A 17,707-nucleotide genomic window follows, 5' to 3' on the forward strand; every position below is an offset into this window, starting at 1 on the left:
ATGCTTCGGAAGTATGAGCCAGATCCATCACATATGTTGGATTGGACCGATTTAGAGGTAGATGAGGATGCCTCGTATGAGGAGAGACCGGTTCGGGTCTTGGATAGGCGGGATCAGGTCCTGCGTGGCAAGACCATTCCTTTGGTGAAAGTCTTGTGGAAACATCACGGAGTGGAAGAAGCCACTTGGGAACGTGAGTTGGAAGTCCGTGAGAAATATCCGGACTTGTTTGTTGATATGTAATCTTGTATTTAAATTTTGAACTATTGTTGAACTTAAGAGCTTTTATATATGTCTTAAGTTGTGAAACATTGAAAATGTTTTGGTTTATTGGAAGTATGTTTTGGAACTTGCCTCATATGGAAGTTGAATGTAACATTATATATGTTGAATATATTGTTGAAATTGGAAAGGAAATGCGTAATGTTGATGCATGTTGAGAGTACATATGTTGTTTACATATTGTGAAATGCCCCTTGTTAAAGGGATGGGATGACCAGTAATGGGTCGAATTGTTGAATGTTAAAATGTAACATTGTTTAAAATGGAGGAAAACTTGTTTTTGAAAACTTGTGCTTAATTTCGGGGACAAAATTCTTTAAGGGGGGGAGGTTATAGCGATCCCGGGTTTACCCTTAATATACAGTGATCCGGACATGTGTCCGTGGATGTTGGTAGTTGTTTATTATCTTGTTTACATCCTTTTTACTTAGTATTTGAGTTATGGGATGTGTTGGGCAGGTTTGTTACGGGTTGGTTGAGTTTAGAAACCAAAACTAGTTGCCCAGATTTTGACCTGTCCGCTCGAGCGGGGGTTTTGGCGCTCGAGCGGGAATTGCACCCATCCAGTATTTTCTGTGCAGTGTTGGACGCTCGAGCGTGGTATTGGCCGCTCGAGCGGAGTTGTGTGAGTTACGCTCGAACGGGGAGTTGAAAGCTCGAGCGATGGCCTGGTTCTGTAAAAGTTCTGGGAGTGTGTATTCGCCGCTCGAGCGGGATTGTTGGCGCTCGAGCGGGAGTCAGTGAGTGACGCTCGAGCGGGGTGTTTGACGCTCGAGCGGGTCGACTGGGTTTAAGTTCCGTGTTTTGACTTTTCAAATCACTTTTTTACTTTCTTTTCTCTCTCATACTTTTCCAAAAACACCATTGTTGAGCCTCTCACTCTAGAACTCAACCTTCTCTCTAGATTTTGATCTAGTATGAGTGATTTGCTCATCTTTGGCCTTTACAAAAAAGTTGTTGATCGTCGAGGGCTACTTTTTAATCTGAAAATTTCGATATTTGGAGCACGTTGGGTTTTGTCTTCTTCTCCCTTGGAGCTCCGAATTTGAGGTAGGGATATCCTACTCCTCTCTATGGATTTTGTCTTTAAATTTTAGTATTTTGAGATGTTGGGGTTGGTTTGGTAATTTGGTGAAAGTTTGGGGCTTTTGTGTTATTTTACAAAAGTTGGGGTTTTATTCATAATAAACCTAGATGCATGTTTGGCATAGAGAAATGGAATAAATGTTGAATCATTGATGAAAATGGGACCTAAGGGTTGCAATGTTAATTATGAAAAATGACCTAATTACATTGATTGATTAATTGGGATAATTAATTGTTACATAGTCTTTCGTGATTACGATGTATTAAAAACCATATATTCAAATTTGGAAGCATAATCAAATCATAATGAGGTCTCCAATGGTGGAAGGATCAAAGCATTGGTCTGGGAGAATGATGAATTGGGAGAAGAGATCTGTGATAGTAAATTCTTTAATCATTCTCATCCCCACTCTGCAACACTACACACCACAAAGAAAGAAAATCAAGAATGAAAGATCTCCTCCCAATTCATCATCCTCTCAGACCAATACTTTGATCATTTCACCATTGAAGACCTCATTATGATTTGATTATGCTTCCAAATTTGAATATATGGTTTTTAATACATCGTAATCACGAAAGACTATAAGTATGGATGTCATTCGTCACTGCAATCACATACCCACAATACTCACACAGTGAGAATTTACTATCATGGATGGTCGAAACTTCACTTATGGGGTAGGAGGGGTGGTCGTCCCGCCTCGTCGGGTTATAGAGCCATTGATCCAGGCGCCGCCCGAAACGTCGAGAAAGCGGCGGAGACCGGCTGATGGAGACGACAATGATCGGCCGAAGAATAGGAGAAAGATCGATGAATGAGTAGACTCCAGATCTGTTGCCGTGGTGCGCCGAAAGTAGATCCATGGACTTGATCTTAGTCTTTTTTATATATAATTTTTTTTGGGCATAATAATGTGTTTGTTTCTATCCTTATTTCACTGTTGTCAGCATTTTTAAGTTTGATTTCCTATGAACTATCTTTTCTTCATGTTTCCTATCATCTCTACTTGGTACAAAACAAGTTTGCAGTCAATATATTTTGGCCTGTCCATGTTCCCTTTTGTTTTCTTCAATAAAGTGGTGAGGTTGGCTTACATTTTGGCCCTTTTGGGGCATAGGATTTAGATTGAGTTGAGGCTTTATTGCTATCAAGTTACAAGAATGTGATGTGCGTAACTTTGTAATATTGAAAAAACATCGTAGACTTAAACTTTATGTCATCACCATTCACCTCTTTTTTATCAAATGTTATTTTTCCTCTTGCAAGTGATGAGATTTTAGTTTGTGTTTTTAAATTCAACATTTGTTTTCAGATGGCCAAATTCTTTATCTTTCAAACTTTTCTTTCTTTCTTTTGTATTTTCCTTATTTTATTTTTTTTCTTTATTTTGTTGTTCATTATTTTTTTTTTCTTTCAAACTTTATTTTTTGTTCTTTATTTTTTTTTTTCATTTTTTGGTTTTTTTTGGGGGTTTCGTTTTGGTTTCTAGTGATTTCTTACAAAATTGTCATTGTTTACTTTTTTTAATTTCATCCACAAAATTTGAAAGTAATTTTAAAAAAAAAAAACATCAAAAGAAATAACAAGAAAAAAAGCTTAAAAGAAATAAAACCAAAAAAAAAGTAAACTGTTTTTGATATTTTTGAATTTTTTTTTTTTTTTTTATACTTTTTTGATCGGTTTAGTCTAGTAGAATGGGTAAAAAAAAAAATTAAAAATTCACTAAAAAGGAAAAAAAAAATCAACAAAAAATTACTATAAAGGTCAACTCTAAACACCTATTTTTATTCCAAGAAAAAATAAAAAATAGATTAATTTTAGAAAGTGCCCAACATATTTGAGAAGCTTATGCAAGTGGATTCGTCAAATTTCAATTCATTCATGTCAAATCCACCATATATGGATTTTGATTTATCAAACAGAGAAAAGTGAACAGGAATTAAAATTGCTTCACATATTCAATTTTTATAACTAAAGAAAAGATAGATTTTTAAAAAACTGTCACTTTCTCTTCATTTCCCTAACCCAGTTTTTTTTTTTTTTTTTTTTTTTTTTAAGAGGGAGAAAAAAAGGAGTATTTTCTACTTAGTTTTCTTTTCCTTCAACAAATCTGAAATTCAAATACAACCTAAATACAACATGAATTAGACATTTACTCCGATGATGCAAAACATATGTTCACGAACAGAGGATAACAAACTCACAAGCTCTACAATACTGAAAAATTAAAAAAAAATGTAAACCTGTTTAGTTTTTCGTACAAATCTTCCTTCTCTTGAAAACATACTAAAAAAAGAAAGAAATAAAATCATTTTTTTCAGTGGCACATCCTTTCTTGGCAAAATGCAAAGCAGAATGCTATGAAAATCAACATTATGATCACCGAAATAGTTACGGATTTAATCTGTATATTAAGCAATTTCAAGCTGAAAGATATACACTAGAAAAGTAAAATAAAATAAAAAAGAAATTGGATAAAAATCGGCAACTCCGTGTGCTGAAATTTTCTGCAATAACTGCAAAAGCCATACCTGTAAAACCATATGATACCTTTAATAGAACAAAAACCAAGATCTTCCCTCATCAAGGTTGCTCAGGGTTGGGGAAAACTTTCTTGAGAAAATTGATGAAACGCCTAGAATACAGCTTTAGTTCAACAACAGAGATTGATTCGGGATCATATTGCAGTGACTTGTACGCATGCTCTATTTTCTTTTTCAGGTTGTATTCCTGCAATATATCAATTATGCCTAGGTAGAGAACAACATCATAAACCTCAAAAAGTTTGATTTCTGCTGAATCAGTCTCCTCCTGCTGAAGCTTGCGAATAGCCTGAGCTGGCATGTTCACTCCTACCTGCACTCGTAACCTGAACAAATTGAAGATAATTGGCAATTAAATAATGATAGAGGTTATTGGTTTCTGTTGATATTTACAAAAATTGGAAAGACTGTTAATAAAAACTCATTTGGTGAAATGGTACAGAAAAAGGAAAAGGAAATGGAAAACTGCTATCCTTCATATCTCCTCTACTTGGCTGAAATTATAATTAAAAACTTTCCAAATCGTTAAAAATAAAAAAGAAAAATGGCGTCTAAAATTAAGAATTTCTTCTATTTTATCTTCTTGACTATTTTCCACAGTAACCAGACGACAAAGGCTTTTCATTGCATATTATTTCCCATTTCCTGCATCACAACTGAAGCCTAAAGGTAGCAATATTTCAATTACTAGCTAAATGAAAAGTGACCCAGTGCCCAGGGATCCCGCCACTACGGGATCCAGGGAGGTTCAAATAAATATATGTAGCCTTACCCTCATGTGAGAAGGGGCTATTTCCGTATTTGAATATTTCGAACCCATGACTCCCAGGCTGCATAGAGCAACTTTATCCAATGGCCAAAGTCCACCCTCAGTTACAAGCTAAATAAATTGAAAACACAAGAAACTACCTTGCATTACCAGGCAGAAGAAGATCAACTTCCTTGTCCCCTACAGAGAATGCTCTCAAAGTATTTCCTCTAATGTGAGGACCTGGTGCAAAGCTGACAAAGCTTGGTTCATGAGTAACTAGGAGCAGACCCTTTGGAGGAATCAAGATCTCCCCTTGAGAGATTTCACCTAAATGAAGTAGAACATAAGCTGCAAACTAAAAGATGAAGAAAACCAAAGTTAAAGAGTATTGCCTAGTTTAGTAATTATGATCATGTTGATTTTTTAAGTAATTAAGATCTCATTAGAACAATAATTGATGGTGAATTATGAAATCAGGACTACCCTTGGGATCAAAAGATAAGAAGAGATGCATAATCATAGCAAAGAGGAAAAGGAAGACTGCGAGGCAAATGCATGGAAAGATTTTCTATCAATTGCACACACACACACACACACACAAAAATGGTAAAAACAACTCAAAATAATTGCACTTTCATAGTGTGCAAGTGGGAGTTGTTCCCATACCACAAATTTCACTTGCATTGGATACTACCCACTTGCACCTCCATAAAAGTTGCAATTATTTTGAGTTGTTTCCATTGATTGGCAATTCCCTCTTTGCTGCATGAAACTACCAGATTCAAAATCTCACAGATATACAGCAAATACCGAAGGTATGTGCACAACAAAAATTTTGAACAAGTTGGATTTAGAGATCATACTTATTTAGAAGCTTGGTCTACACTATTTCTACAATTAAGGCCAACTAATTTTTTATCAAGATGTACTGAAATTTTAATTTTTCTGGGTGACATATGAGTAATCTCTTTTGTAAGTGCATTTCAGATTTTGCGAGTAGGGCAAGAAAAATTCAGTGTGGTGAAAATAAGTAAAGAATCATTAGAAGCCTCCATTTTCATTCCATCTTCACACTAACAAACATTTTGTCATTCAAAGTGTCTCTATTGTAACTCAAATTCAGGTGTTGCACATCTTTGTACTGGCTAGACTCTAGAGATAAAGAAGCTTCTTCATACATGTGAATTATAATTTCCTATAAGCAATAGAAATTATTGGTAAGCCATCGTCCAGTTATACCTGAGAACATCCTGAAATCTATCAGACTTTAAATAAGTATGCTCTCAAATTTCATGCACAAATTTTAACTGTATCACAATCTAACAAATGATCTAAGCAGTCAACTATTATCATTGCAAGCAGAGTACAAAAACAAGAATAACCCCACGAGCCAAAATATTTCAAGTTGTTATGCAAGCACACAAAAATTAAAAATTAAAGAAACAATACAACCATGAAATCCAAGCAAAATAACTATAAGTTCTAGCAAAAGATGTTTGCATCGGAAATGGATAACTACCATCAATTTGAGGCAAGCTGTCATGCTTGTGCAGTAGTGTATCAGGGGGTTCCAAGAGGGCATGCAGTTGCTCAGGAGCTCTAAAATGCACTCCCAACAGAAGGCTATAATCAATTATTTGCTGAGATTCTAAGAACATGCAGTCTAGTTTGAGTTGTCTGAAAAGGAAAAAAGGAAACAAAAATCTATTAGAATGTGGTTGAAGTCATCCACAAAGTCAATGATATATGAAGAACAGTGTTTAAATGCATATGCAGGCTGCAAGCTGTATATTAACTCTACTAAGTAGTGGAGATGATAAGTGAAAAGAAAAGCACAATGCATGGCAGAAACAAGCTTTCTTCATTCCCAAGTTGAAAGGTTTATAGCTGTAAGATGACAATGCGTGTTGGAAACAATAATATTTTCATTTCCATTTGACATGATATCTAAAAATATAATATCTTGCAACCTGTCTAAAGAGATCTGGGTATCATCATTGATTGCAACTAAACTAATAAACTAACTCCATGGAATGTTTAAAGGATATCATCAACTTTGTTTGAAGCAGTTTCATCACAATCAATGTGGTTTAGTCAAACTGGATACCTCTAGTTTCAAACAGTGACATCAAGGTTTTGAATGGAGTTTACCTTTAACTGTGACTTTCTTTAAACAGACCCACAAAATGAACCAAAATAAAGATATTTTGCAGCATTGAAAGGCTTGAAGTGAATTGCACTAAATGTGAAATTCTTAATTACAAATTAATATATTTTTTATCAACAAAGCAATCTATGGCTTGAGCTTAATGTGAATCTTTTGACATTCTTTACTAAAATTTATCAGTAGTACTCTCGGCTATACATCTATGAACTAAAACAAACAGCTCATTTGCAAACATCAAAGACAGCCAAAGAAAAAAGCATACTCAAAAAGTGACTCTCGCAGTAATTTGTCCATATGAAATTCATATGATAAATCGAGATCTTTCAAAGTGGTACTATCATCAATCTCATCCGGTTTTGTGAATCTTCCTTGCTTTGAACCCTTCAAATCAAAACGACGGTGTATTCGCAATTCAGTGTAAAACATATTCCCCATGACCACAAAACGTACCTGAAAATGAAATACAATATAAAAACCTGTGTAAGATAAATGGATAGAAAGAGAATTAATTGTATGTATTATTGATTGATTGATAGATGTGTTACAAGATTGATTAAATTACAATTCCTATACAATCTATATATAGAAGAAAATGTGGTAGTAGGTGTAGTGGAGGTGATAGTGGGTTAGGTGAAGTGGAGTATATAGAAGAAAATGTGGTAGTAGGTGTAGTGGAGGTGATAGTGGGTTAGGTGAAGTGGAGTGTGTGGTGAAGTGGAGGTAGGTGAAGTGGAGTGTGTAGTGGAGTAGGTGAAGGTAAAGATGGGAAATTCTAACAGCCCCCCGCAAACTCAAGGAGGAGAGAAACTAACCAACTTGAGTTTGGAGAGAGTAACAAAACAAGAAAATACATAAAAATAAAAAAGGATAGGAGACACTGTATGGTCGTGTCAGACCGTTGGTGAAGACACTGTATGGGGTGTCATAACGTTGTAGAGGACACTGTATGGTGGTGTCAGACCGATGTAGAAGACAGTTTATGGGGTCATGTCGGACCGTTGTAGAAGACAGTTTATGGGGTCATGTCGGACCGTTGTAGAAGACAATGTTGTGACAGTTTACGGAGTCTTGCTGGACCCTTGTAGAAACTAACCGGAATCAATGTCGGGACAGTTTACAGAGTCTTGTCGGACCCTTGTAGAAACTAACCGGAATCTATGTCGGGACAGTTTACAGAGTCTTGTCGGACCCATAAAGGAGCTAACCGGAATCAATGTCGGGACAGTTTACAGAGTCTTGTCGGACCCTTAAAAAAGCTAACCGGTATCAAATGTCGGGACAGTTTATAGAGTCTTGTCGGACCCATAAAAAGTTGCACCCTCAAAAGGTGTGCCCAATTTTGTCAAAAAGCGTGCCATCAAAAGGCGTGCCCAATTCATCAAAAGGCGTGCCATCAAAAGGCGTGCCATCAAAAGGCGTGTCCACTTTGTCAAAAGATGTGCCATGAAAAGGCGTGCCAGTTTGTCGGGCGGCAAGAGGCGCGCGATACGCGTGGCTGCCTCGGCTATTTAACCAAGACGAAGGCTGAGGCTGAGGCATACCATTCTGAAACCTCTGAAACCAACCCTTCGCTGAAAAAAACTCTGCCTCTGCGGAGAGAGAAACTGTGGAACACTTTGTTGCCAGTCTGTCATCAACCCTTCCGAACATTACCAGTCTGAAATTGCTATTTCGCTGAAACACTTAGCAACCCAAAAACATGGCCTCTTCTTCCCGTCCAGCTACCCAGAACCTGCTCACGCTCTTTCCAGAACTGAACGAGCCCACAAGAGAAATAACTTGTGCGGTGGCCAGTGAACCTCAACTAAACACCTCTGGTTTTGCTCCATTAAACTTTCCGATGCGGTCGGTGGAGCAAAAAATGGCGGTGCAAACTGATATTGAGGCTAATCAGTATACTCTGAAGTCATGCGTGGAAACCATGACGGCGGTCACAAATTTGTCGAACCGGCTGCAGAGTAGGACAAATGAGGTGCAGCATTTAAATTCCCAGCTGGCTCTGCTCCAACGCATGTATAAGGATGCGCGAGCAGAGATCAGTGTGCTAAAGGCAGAAAATAAGGAACTGAAGCGGAAGGCCACCGTGATGTTCCGATTTGGAGGGCCGCCATATGCTGCAGTGGAGGAGCAGGGAGTAGTGATCATGCCCAGTGGAGTGGGAAATACGGAGGCAACACCGTCAAGGGCCGCTCAGGACGGAGGCAAGAAGAAAAGACCGGCGGCAGAGTAGAGAAGAAAAAATCCCGTCTGTGGATGGGTGTTTGTGGGTGATGTTTGTTTGTTTTTTTTTTTTTTTTTTTTATGTAAAATTGTGATCGGGGTTGATCCCGGAAGATTAGGTCTACTGAACCCTCCCAAATTACATGCTTACGGTTTACTTGCAATAACCAGCTAGAATTCATGAGGACCAATATAACATATTATACTATAACAATATAATATATTATACAAGAACGTACCAGCCCACTGAAATAGAACCGTGGTTTAAGCATCCCATGTGATTCCACTTCCCAAAAAAATTAGCTTCACTTCAAGCTACACAAATAGCGAAGTACGCCCACGTGAGCCCCCAAAAAAAAAAAATCAAATGGGCCCCACAATCTACTCTTCACAAGGCCACCAATATAATCTGCAGCTTCTTCAACAAAAGCAAACGTGTGTGCCTCAAAACCAACCACTAGCCGAATATAAATATATACACCCAATCAAATGGACCCCACCTTGAGTCAAAACCATCAAGCCAAAACCATGTGCTGGTTTTTAAGCAAACTGTGGGCCAAAAAATTTACCATCAACATCAGCTCAGATTGTCACTAACCTGTCTTGCATTGGCGGGAAAGTTGAAATCATCAAAAATCAGATACAACGTGATTCACCACACTGCAACGCAGCGCGTGAACCGCACTCATCTCCTCCAAATTTCATTTTACAGAGCTTACGGCACTGGAGCAAAAACACCAGTACGTAGAGAAGCCCATACATGTAACGACGGACAATAAAGCATCCACCGGCATCACCACCTTGCAGCAACAACGACACCAGAGTTGACTGAACCCAGCATAACTCTCATACCCTTTCACGGTTCCCACTGCAGAAGCATTGCCAGAATAACCCAAACAGTCCATGAGTTAGAGCCATAATCCATAGCAAATCCGTCGGACCACCATTGCTAGTCAGCAAGACCAAACAATGACCACCATTATATGCGATTCTCTCTCTCCTATGAAGCTACAGTTCATACTCAGAGAAGCAAAGAACCATGAACCCAGCAGTTGGAAACTGAATTATGAACCCAGTACATGGGCAATGGTCACCCGAGGTTAACACAACCATGGAGATGAGAACCCAGGTGTGAAACCTCCAAGAAAACCCAAACCAGCCGTGAAATAGCCGGACTGAATCAACAGGAACCCAATTGAATCTTCCATAAAACCTCCACTTTAACACAAAGATAGAACCACAGACCTCTTGCTGTTGAAAAATCATCACTAATCCAACAACCCAGCAGATTACATGCTCAATCCAACTCAGATTATTGAGAGGACGAGCTAAACAATCTGGCCAGGAGTGCACCAGAACACACCACTAGGAATCACCTCCGGGGGGAGCTTTCTCTCTCTAGAATCTAGAGAGAGAGGCTCTACTTTCTTCCCCTTTGGACTTGCAGAGATTGAAGAGAGACTCGGCTTGAGAGCGCTGGTCGTTGGCGGTGGACATGGAATTTGTTAGCAGTAGCAACAAGAAGATCAAATAATTTGTGGCAGCGGAGTGAATGTATGTGTAGAGGTCCGGCGGGCGGCCAAGGCGAGGCTGCCGCCCGCCGGTGAAGCGGAATTACTAGGTTCTCAACCTTGCTCTGATACCATGTAAGATAAATGGATAGAAAGAGAATTAATTGTATGTATTATTGATTGATTGATAGATGTGTTACAAGATTGATTAAATTACAATTCCTATACAATCTATATATAGAAGAAAATGTGGTAGTAGGTGTAGTGGAGGTGATAGTGGGTTAGGTGAAGTGGAGTATATAGAAGAAAATGTGGTAGTAGGTGTAGTGGAGGTGATAGTGGGTTAGGTGAAGTGGAGTGTGTGGTGAAGTGGAGGTAGGTGAAGTGGAGTGTGTAGTGGAGTAGGTGAAGGTAAAGATGGGAAATTCTAACAACCTGCACTGATCACAAGTACACATTATAGAACTAAAGAAAACACGGGGCTGCAGGGATTACCACATACCTTTTTTCCACCTCTCAATGTTATTTGATGGAGCCCGAAAAATTTTGTTATGAGGGTGTTTTCATGTGCTTTCACATGATCATAATAGCTAGGCAGCATATTGAGTAGAACCTACAGAGCACTAAAGAAATCATGGTCAATAACCTTCACTAGAACCTTAGGGCAAAAACTATGTCTTATTCATCCTTTATTATTGAGGGCATATGGACAAGGAGAAAGAAGGCTTTTACTTTCTTGACTTTTGGATAAGGTAGTCTTTTTTTATAGACCTTCAGATATGGAGGGCTTTTTTATATGGCAACAAGCCTTAGACACGGAGGGATTTATTATTTTGTTGGGCCTTTAGACAAGGAAGTTAAGTATCTTTGCTTCAAAGATCATAGAGTAAAAAGCTTTGGAAAAATTGGCAGCCTTATTCTATTTTCAAAAAATATATATATATATATATAGAACTAAGCAATTTTACACATGAGGGTCGTTCCAAAGTTTTTGCTCAGATGTCTCTTTATAAGAGTGGCACATATAAATAGTCATTCATTGAAGTGGGATAAAATTAACAATGTCTTGGTGCTCGGCCCAACGCCAGACTTACACCAATGGGGCGAGCTTAGGGCTTGGCCCAATGACCAAACACTAGCTCCAAAGCGAGGCAATCACGGTAGCTCGGTCTAGTGCCAAGCCCACTCCAAAACGGACCGAGCAACATGTTGGACAACCACTCTGAATTGGACAACCAATCCAAAGTGGGCCGAGCAATATGTTGGACCTCCCGGTTGGACAACCACTCCGAAGTGGGCCGAGCAACATGTTGGACAACCACTCCGAAGTGGACCAACTTAGAAAAGGCCAACTCATTAAAGATCTCTCTTGGAGCTCGCAAGAGAAACAACTCGACTCCACTCACATTGTTTGGACAGCACGTGGAGACATAGAGTTGCAAGGCGCATGCACGCCAGACCTGCACCTGAGTGTCAGGTGAAGTGGTTGTCCTCCATTAGTGGGAGACGGCCACGAATGAGACTGACAGGATAGACCCGCACCTAAGTGTCGGGCGGAGTGGTTGTCCTCCACTAATGGGAGATAGCCACAAACAAGACAGAGGACAAATGACAGAGAGAGATTGGCAGGGAGGACAAGTAGCCTTCTTCTACAAAAGGTGAGCACTACTCACCCTGGAGGGATCCGAGATCCACACACAAAACATATACACACTCTTGGCACTCTCTCTATTTCTTCTCTCCTAGTCCCTGACTTTACCATCGGAGGGGTTTCCGACCAAACCCCAGTCGGACAGCCTCACCGTTTGTTGCTCTGTGCAGATGTTCACTCCTCTGAGCACACTGTTCTTCCACGAAGTTCAACCTTCTTCATAGTGCGGAAATTACCCCCGCACATTCATAATCTTGACAAAAGATCTATGCATATTTTAGTATGACATTCCATTAATTAGAAAGGAGAGGATTAAAAGTGAATGCCTTTAGAAGTAACACCAATTGAAGATAAAATGATCAAAAGCCGTTTGAAATGGTATAGTCATGTCATGTACAACATAGATCAACTAATGCAAAAAAAAAAAATTTAAAATCAATTTGATCCTTTTTTTTTTGGCGCGGGGGGGGGGGGGGGGGGGGGTTTGGTTATAAATAATCGATTTGATACTTTTTAAGAGCCAAGGAAAATTTGAGGCAATGGGAAAGGACATGATTGCCTACATATATGACTTTAAAAATATATATATATATATACGGATTTATCAATATATATACGGGAGGAAATTGGATCCATGTAGTCAACCCCAATTAATTCAAAAAAAGGCTCGTTGAGTTGAGTCTAGTTGAGTAGATTCCATTATCTAAGTGGGTTCACAATGTGTAGAATTGATCTAAGACATCAATAGAAAGAACTCTTTATGTTTGCAATAAGATATTATATATTGTTTGTTTCATTGGTTTCCTTCTTTTTCTTTTTCTTTTTCTTTAGAGGGAGGGAAGTGGAGAAAAATGTAAGAAATTGGAGTTCAAAAATCCAAAATAAAATGGAGCACAATGGTTTATACTTATATTCAGATTCAAAAGTTATACATGAAAAAATCTTCAATCAAAATTACTTTATTTCTTTAAGGTTATAAATCTTAGTAGGAGATTATCTGAAGACCAAGTTCAAGTCAATAGGCAATTGTATTAACTAAAATGCTGGGTACGAAAGTATGTATCAAACAAGCCCCAATAAAGATGTTTCTCTATGCTCAAACCTTCAGTTCAGATCTTCGTAAAGTCTTAATGCAAAACCTATCGTCGTGAGAAACATAGAAAATGCTGCCACTTTTCCCTGGAGAAGAAATCTCCCTCAGACCGTCATCACCACAGATGGACATCATGTACTCTGCAGCATCAAGCTTGAACATCTCCCTCAAATTCCTGAAGAAATGTGATTCCACCCATAGTTTCAAATCATTCAAAAATGACAATCATGTTCTAAAAATAGAACAGTGAGCACAGGAATTGAAAGGTCATAAATTGATAAAATACTAAAGGCTCCAAAATAGATGATGGAGGAAGGGTATACTTCACATACAAACAGAGACAATAGCTCTAAAGTACAGAGAAATGAACCACAATATCATGTTTATTGCTGCATTTTAATGAGATGATGATGAACTTCAACATGGTCAGAGTTTTCAAAAATTGAATAATACCTGGCAATGTAAAACTGTCACTTAATTTTCATAATCCTAAAGAGACCGAAAGACACCTCCTTACAAAGAGTGTTAATCCATAGCATATCACACTCAGTGACCAAAGCTTATCCTCGTTTAAAACTACAAATGGTAACAACATTTTGCTGGCTCCTGAAGAAAGATGGGTTAATATGTATGTATAAAGAATGTTAGGTTAGTATCCTAGTGATCAAACTATATTTCCCTTACCCCAATTTTTAGTCTTTTTTCTCTTTACTTCTCTGATTTCTCTTTCCTTTCCACTAATTATGGATCAGACACCTTCCGGGAAAACGTACCAAAACTTAACCACTGAATTTTTCCAAAATCATTGCAGGAGCATAATTCTTATTTGCAAACTTCAATATCAATGAAATATATAGTTAAGGCTTTGCTATACACATGACCAAGCTTTCAATTATAATGAATGAGAAGATAGAAAACCACTGGCCCATGCTAAGACAGATGTTGCATCACAAGATCAATAAATACCTGAAGACCATAGGGCAGTAGTCCTTCCAATAGAAATCAATAGAAGAGTGTGCAGGTGTAAACTGGGAGCCCTTCTTTGGAAAATACATTCTTATTCTAGCTTGTTTTCCAAAATCTGAAGCTCGAACTTCACGCTCAGGCACTGGTGTGATCTTTCCAACAGTGTACCTGTGAGCTTTAAATGAGACATTTTAGCAATAAAGCATACTTTCTTGCGTTATGTTGTACATTCCAAGGAAAACAATCAAAATCAAATAACAGCGGGCCAGAAAATATAAAGGATAGATGAACTTATTACTGTTACTGATAATAACAATAGCCACAATAGTAATAGTAGAAGGAAAGGAACAACTTCCTCAGTTTGGTTACCTGATTCCTAGTTGCAGATTAAGCATCAGATGATAACTCCTATGACCTTCAAAAATGTCAATACATGACCTCTTTTTCACTTTTTTGGCATGAAACTTATTCCGCTGTTTACTTTTGTATGATAGTCCTGTAGTTTTTCTAATCCTTTCTTTGATCAAAACTCCTTGCATGTATTCCCTTTCAAAAACTACAGTAGTATTATCCTGCACCTCATGCTGACACCCATCAGAGGAACGCGATAACATGCATGAAGTGTAGCAAGATGAGACCTTGCTGGTGGAATCACAAAGGCTCCGACCTTCATCCAATGGCGTACTCCTCTGGGATCGACTTGAACCTTTTGAAAAGCTGTTAATAATCTTCTCGGAAAGACTACGCTTGATCCTAGGACTGGGAACCCTGCACTCCTCTGAATTTAAGAATGGACTATGAAATAGCAACCCTTTCCTCTTCAGTGATGGATCGTTACTTCCAGCAGGATAGTATGTTCCTTGTCCATCCTTCAGACCCTTAGTCCATGTCCCAAAATAATAACTCCCATCTGCAAACCTGTAACAGCCTGAGCCATGTCTAAACCCATTCAACCAAAAGCCATCAAAAAGATCACCACTCATCCATTTCATGACCCCTCTACCACACATTTTCCCAGCTTTCCAATTCCCAATATATGTGTTACCATTACTCCAAACATACCTACCTCTGCCTTCATGTATTCCCTCTTTCCATGAACCATCATAAATATCAGAATTACAGTACTCTTTCCTTCCAAGCCCATGTTGAATGTTCATCCTCCAGTACCCTCTGTATACAGACCCATCAGCACTAGTAAAGGTGCCAAAGCCATGAAGGTAACCCCCAGAGAAATCACCATCAAATGTTGCTCCCGATTGCCAAAAAACCTGTCCTTTCCCAGTCATTTTTCCTTCATCCCAATCACCCTCATAAACCATTCCATCTGACCAAGTATACTTTCCCTTGCCATGGGGAAAGATTCCCTTGAAATTACCAACATAGACGTCTCCATTTAAGAAGACCTTATCACTGAACCTGAAAAAATAGGTTACACTTTTACCAAAATAAAATCAAATGTACTAAAATACATAAGAATGAATATTCATGTGTAAAATCTTTCCTTCTATCACCAAATGGAAAATATGGATGCTAAAGAATAAAAAACACCTTTCACTGCTCTCCATGACCAGCATATGACAACTGATCTAGCAGTCCTTGATGATTTCCAATGAACTCATCTTAAACACCTTGCTTAACCTTAAGCAATGAGAAAGAAACTCTTTCATGTTGAATTGCAATGCCCTGAACAATGAAAACAATTGCCGGATATATCATAGGACTGGGATTATTAATATACGTAACCTTGAAGTAATAAACATGTAAGCCTAACATGCAGCAAAATAGATATACATAAAGGGCCTGTTTGATTTGGCAGATTATATCATAGGACTGGGATTATTAATATATGAGACCTGTTATCAGGATTAGATTTCGACAGACATTCTATCTAACAAAATTGACGGCTTTTTTAATCCTACAACTAATAATGCAATAAAAACATATAATTGAAATTATATATTTTCATATCAAGTGCAAAACAAGCATGAATAAGAGGAAATGATTTGTCTCACTAGTCCGGTTGAATAACCAATTCTTCGCTAATTTCATGATTGTTAATCCTCTCACTATTAATCTTACTAATCAAATAGGCTCAAAGAGAAAAACTACCCATCACCGATTTTTTATCACCATTTTATATCATTGGTTCTCTTATTTGGATATAATTATTACGCAATTAATGAAAGTAAATAATATCATGTATGAAATTCGGTGATATAAAGCTTTCATAAAAATAAGTGATACGTAGCAGTCCTCTATGCATAAATCAGACGAAGCAGAACCACAGTGTTCATCAAATTGCAATCACCAATGACAATACTCTCAACTTTTTACCGAATGAATGCAATGTAATTTTTCAATCGCGAGTTCCATTATTCTATTCAATTCAATTCAGTGAATAAAAAGTATAAATCATTGTGGTGATTCAAATGCGGCCGAAGAGAAAACGCAAACTCACCTGTGATAGATTGATTCCACGAAGTGAATGAAATCAATCGAAACCCTAGCGCGTAATTACTCAGCAACACACTGATCCGAATCCGTTTCAGAGTCTAAGCAACCAATCTAAAGATCAGAGAATGTCTCTCTCTAAAACTCTCTCCCTCTCCCTCTCCCTCTCCCTCTCCCTCTCCCTCTTTCTAATTCATATTTTCATACTGTGAGTTTCACAATAAATTTCATTCTTGTAGAAAAATTAAATCCATCAAATAATTATATATTATAAAAACAAATCGCATTTTATAATAGTTTTAGTTTAATTATATTTATAATTTATTTATTATATATTATAAAAACAAATCGCATTTTATAATAGTTTTAGTTTAATTATACTTATAATTTATTTTATAAAATAGAATATCTAGTGTGTGTTTGGTTTGTGTTTTGAAACATATTTTTGAAAGAAAATTTTCAAAAATATGTTTGGTTACAAATTTTTTCAAAAATAATCTAAAATTACTTTTCTCTATTATACATCAATCAATCACTTGTTCTCTCATTTCTTTCGTTCTCAATCACTTTTTGAGATGATTTAATATTTTGTTATAGTTAAATAAATATATATGAGGGAAAAAGTAATTGAGAAAAAGAAAGAAAAGAGAAAAATTGATTTATTTGATATGTAGGAGAGTGAAAATAATTTTTAAATTTTAAAAAAAAAAAACTAAACCAAACTAAATTTTAAAAAAATTTATCAAAAATTATATCTTAACATTAAACTAAACAAATCCATAATTTTACGAAATAAACTATTGTTAGGTCTAGGAGGGCCACCCTAGAAAAGTCTAGAAATCGACACGTGTCAAGCATCCAAGTAGTGGAATCACGTCGCTCTGTGATTTTGCTTTGATTCATGGGTCCCAAAGAAAATGTACGGTGTGATTTGAAGTGGCGTAGTGAAGGTACTGTGTACACGGCTTACGTGACATATTCT

General features: G+C 37.5%; 1 protein-coding gene across 6 annotated transcripts; it reads right to left on the minus strand.

Moving 5' to 3' along the window:
• Positions 1-3,564: 3,564 nt before the first annotated feature.
• On the minus strand, positions 3,565-16,982 carry LOC114306801 (phosphatidylinositol 4-phosphate 5-kinase 7). 6 transcript variants are annotated; one of them, XM_028252105.2, is made up of 10 exons: positions 16,733-16,982; positions 15,823-15,957; positions 14,644-15,690; positions 14,275-14,442; positions 13,318-13,483; positions 11,067-11,177; positions 7,096-7,283; positions 6,186-6,343; positions 4,835-4,993; positions 3,565-4,241 (listed from the first exon to the last, which is right to left on the minus strand). In XM_028252105.2, the coding sequence occupies exons 2-10, from the start codon at positions 15,846-15,848 to the stop codon at positions 4,225-4,227; spliced, it is 2,040 nt and encodes a 679-aa protein (XP_028107906.2). In that variant the 5' UTR covers positions 15,849-15,957; positions 16,733-16,982; the 3' UTR covers positions 3,565-4,224. The 6 variants fall into 6 exon arrangements, 4 of the variants coding, with proteins under 4 accessions (XP_028107906.2, XP_082753843.1, XP_082753845.1 ...); XM_082897717.1 differs by having other exon boundaries at positions 4,825-4,993; XR_014345714.1 differs by having other exon boundaries at positions 3,704-4,241; positions 4,835-5,021.
• Positions 16,983-17,707: the final 725 nt, after the last annotated feature.

This window comes from Camellia sinensis, chromosome 12 (assembly GCF_055761805.1).
Source record: "Camellia sinensis isolate YWXY chromosome 12, ASM5576180v1, whole genome shotgun sequence".
In the NCBI taxonomy this organism is placed as follows: Eukaryota; Viridiplantae; Streptophyta; class Magnoliopsida; order Ericales; family Theaceae; genus Camellia; species Camellia sinensis.

Excerpts from the sequence above, each read along its gene's own strand:
- LOC114306801 (XM_082897717.1), bottom strand. The coding sequence starts at position 15,848 with ATGCTGGTCATGGAGAGCAGTGAAAG. Across the intron at positions 15,691-15,822 it reads GTCATGGAGAGCAGTGAAAG|GTTCAGTGATAAGGTCTTCT; the intron begins GTGTTTTTTATT and ends CTATTTTTTCAG. Across the intron at positions 4,242-4,824 it reads CTTCTGCCTGGTAATGCAAG|GTTACGAGTGCAGGTAGGAG; the intron begins GTAGTTTCTTGT and ends CAATTTGTTCAG.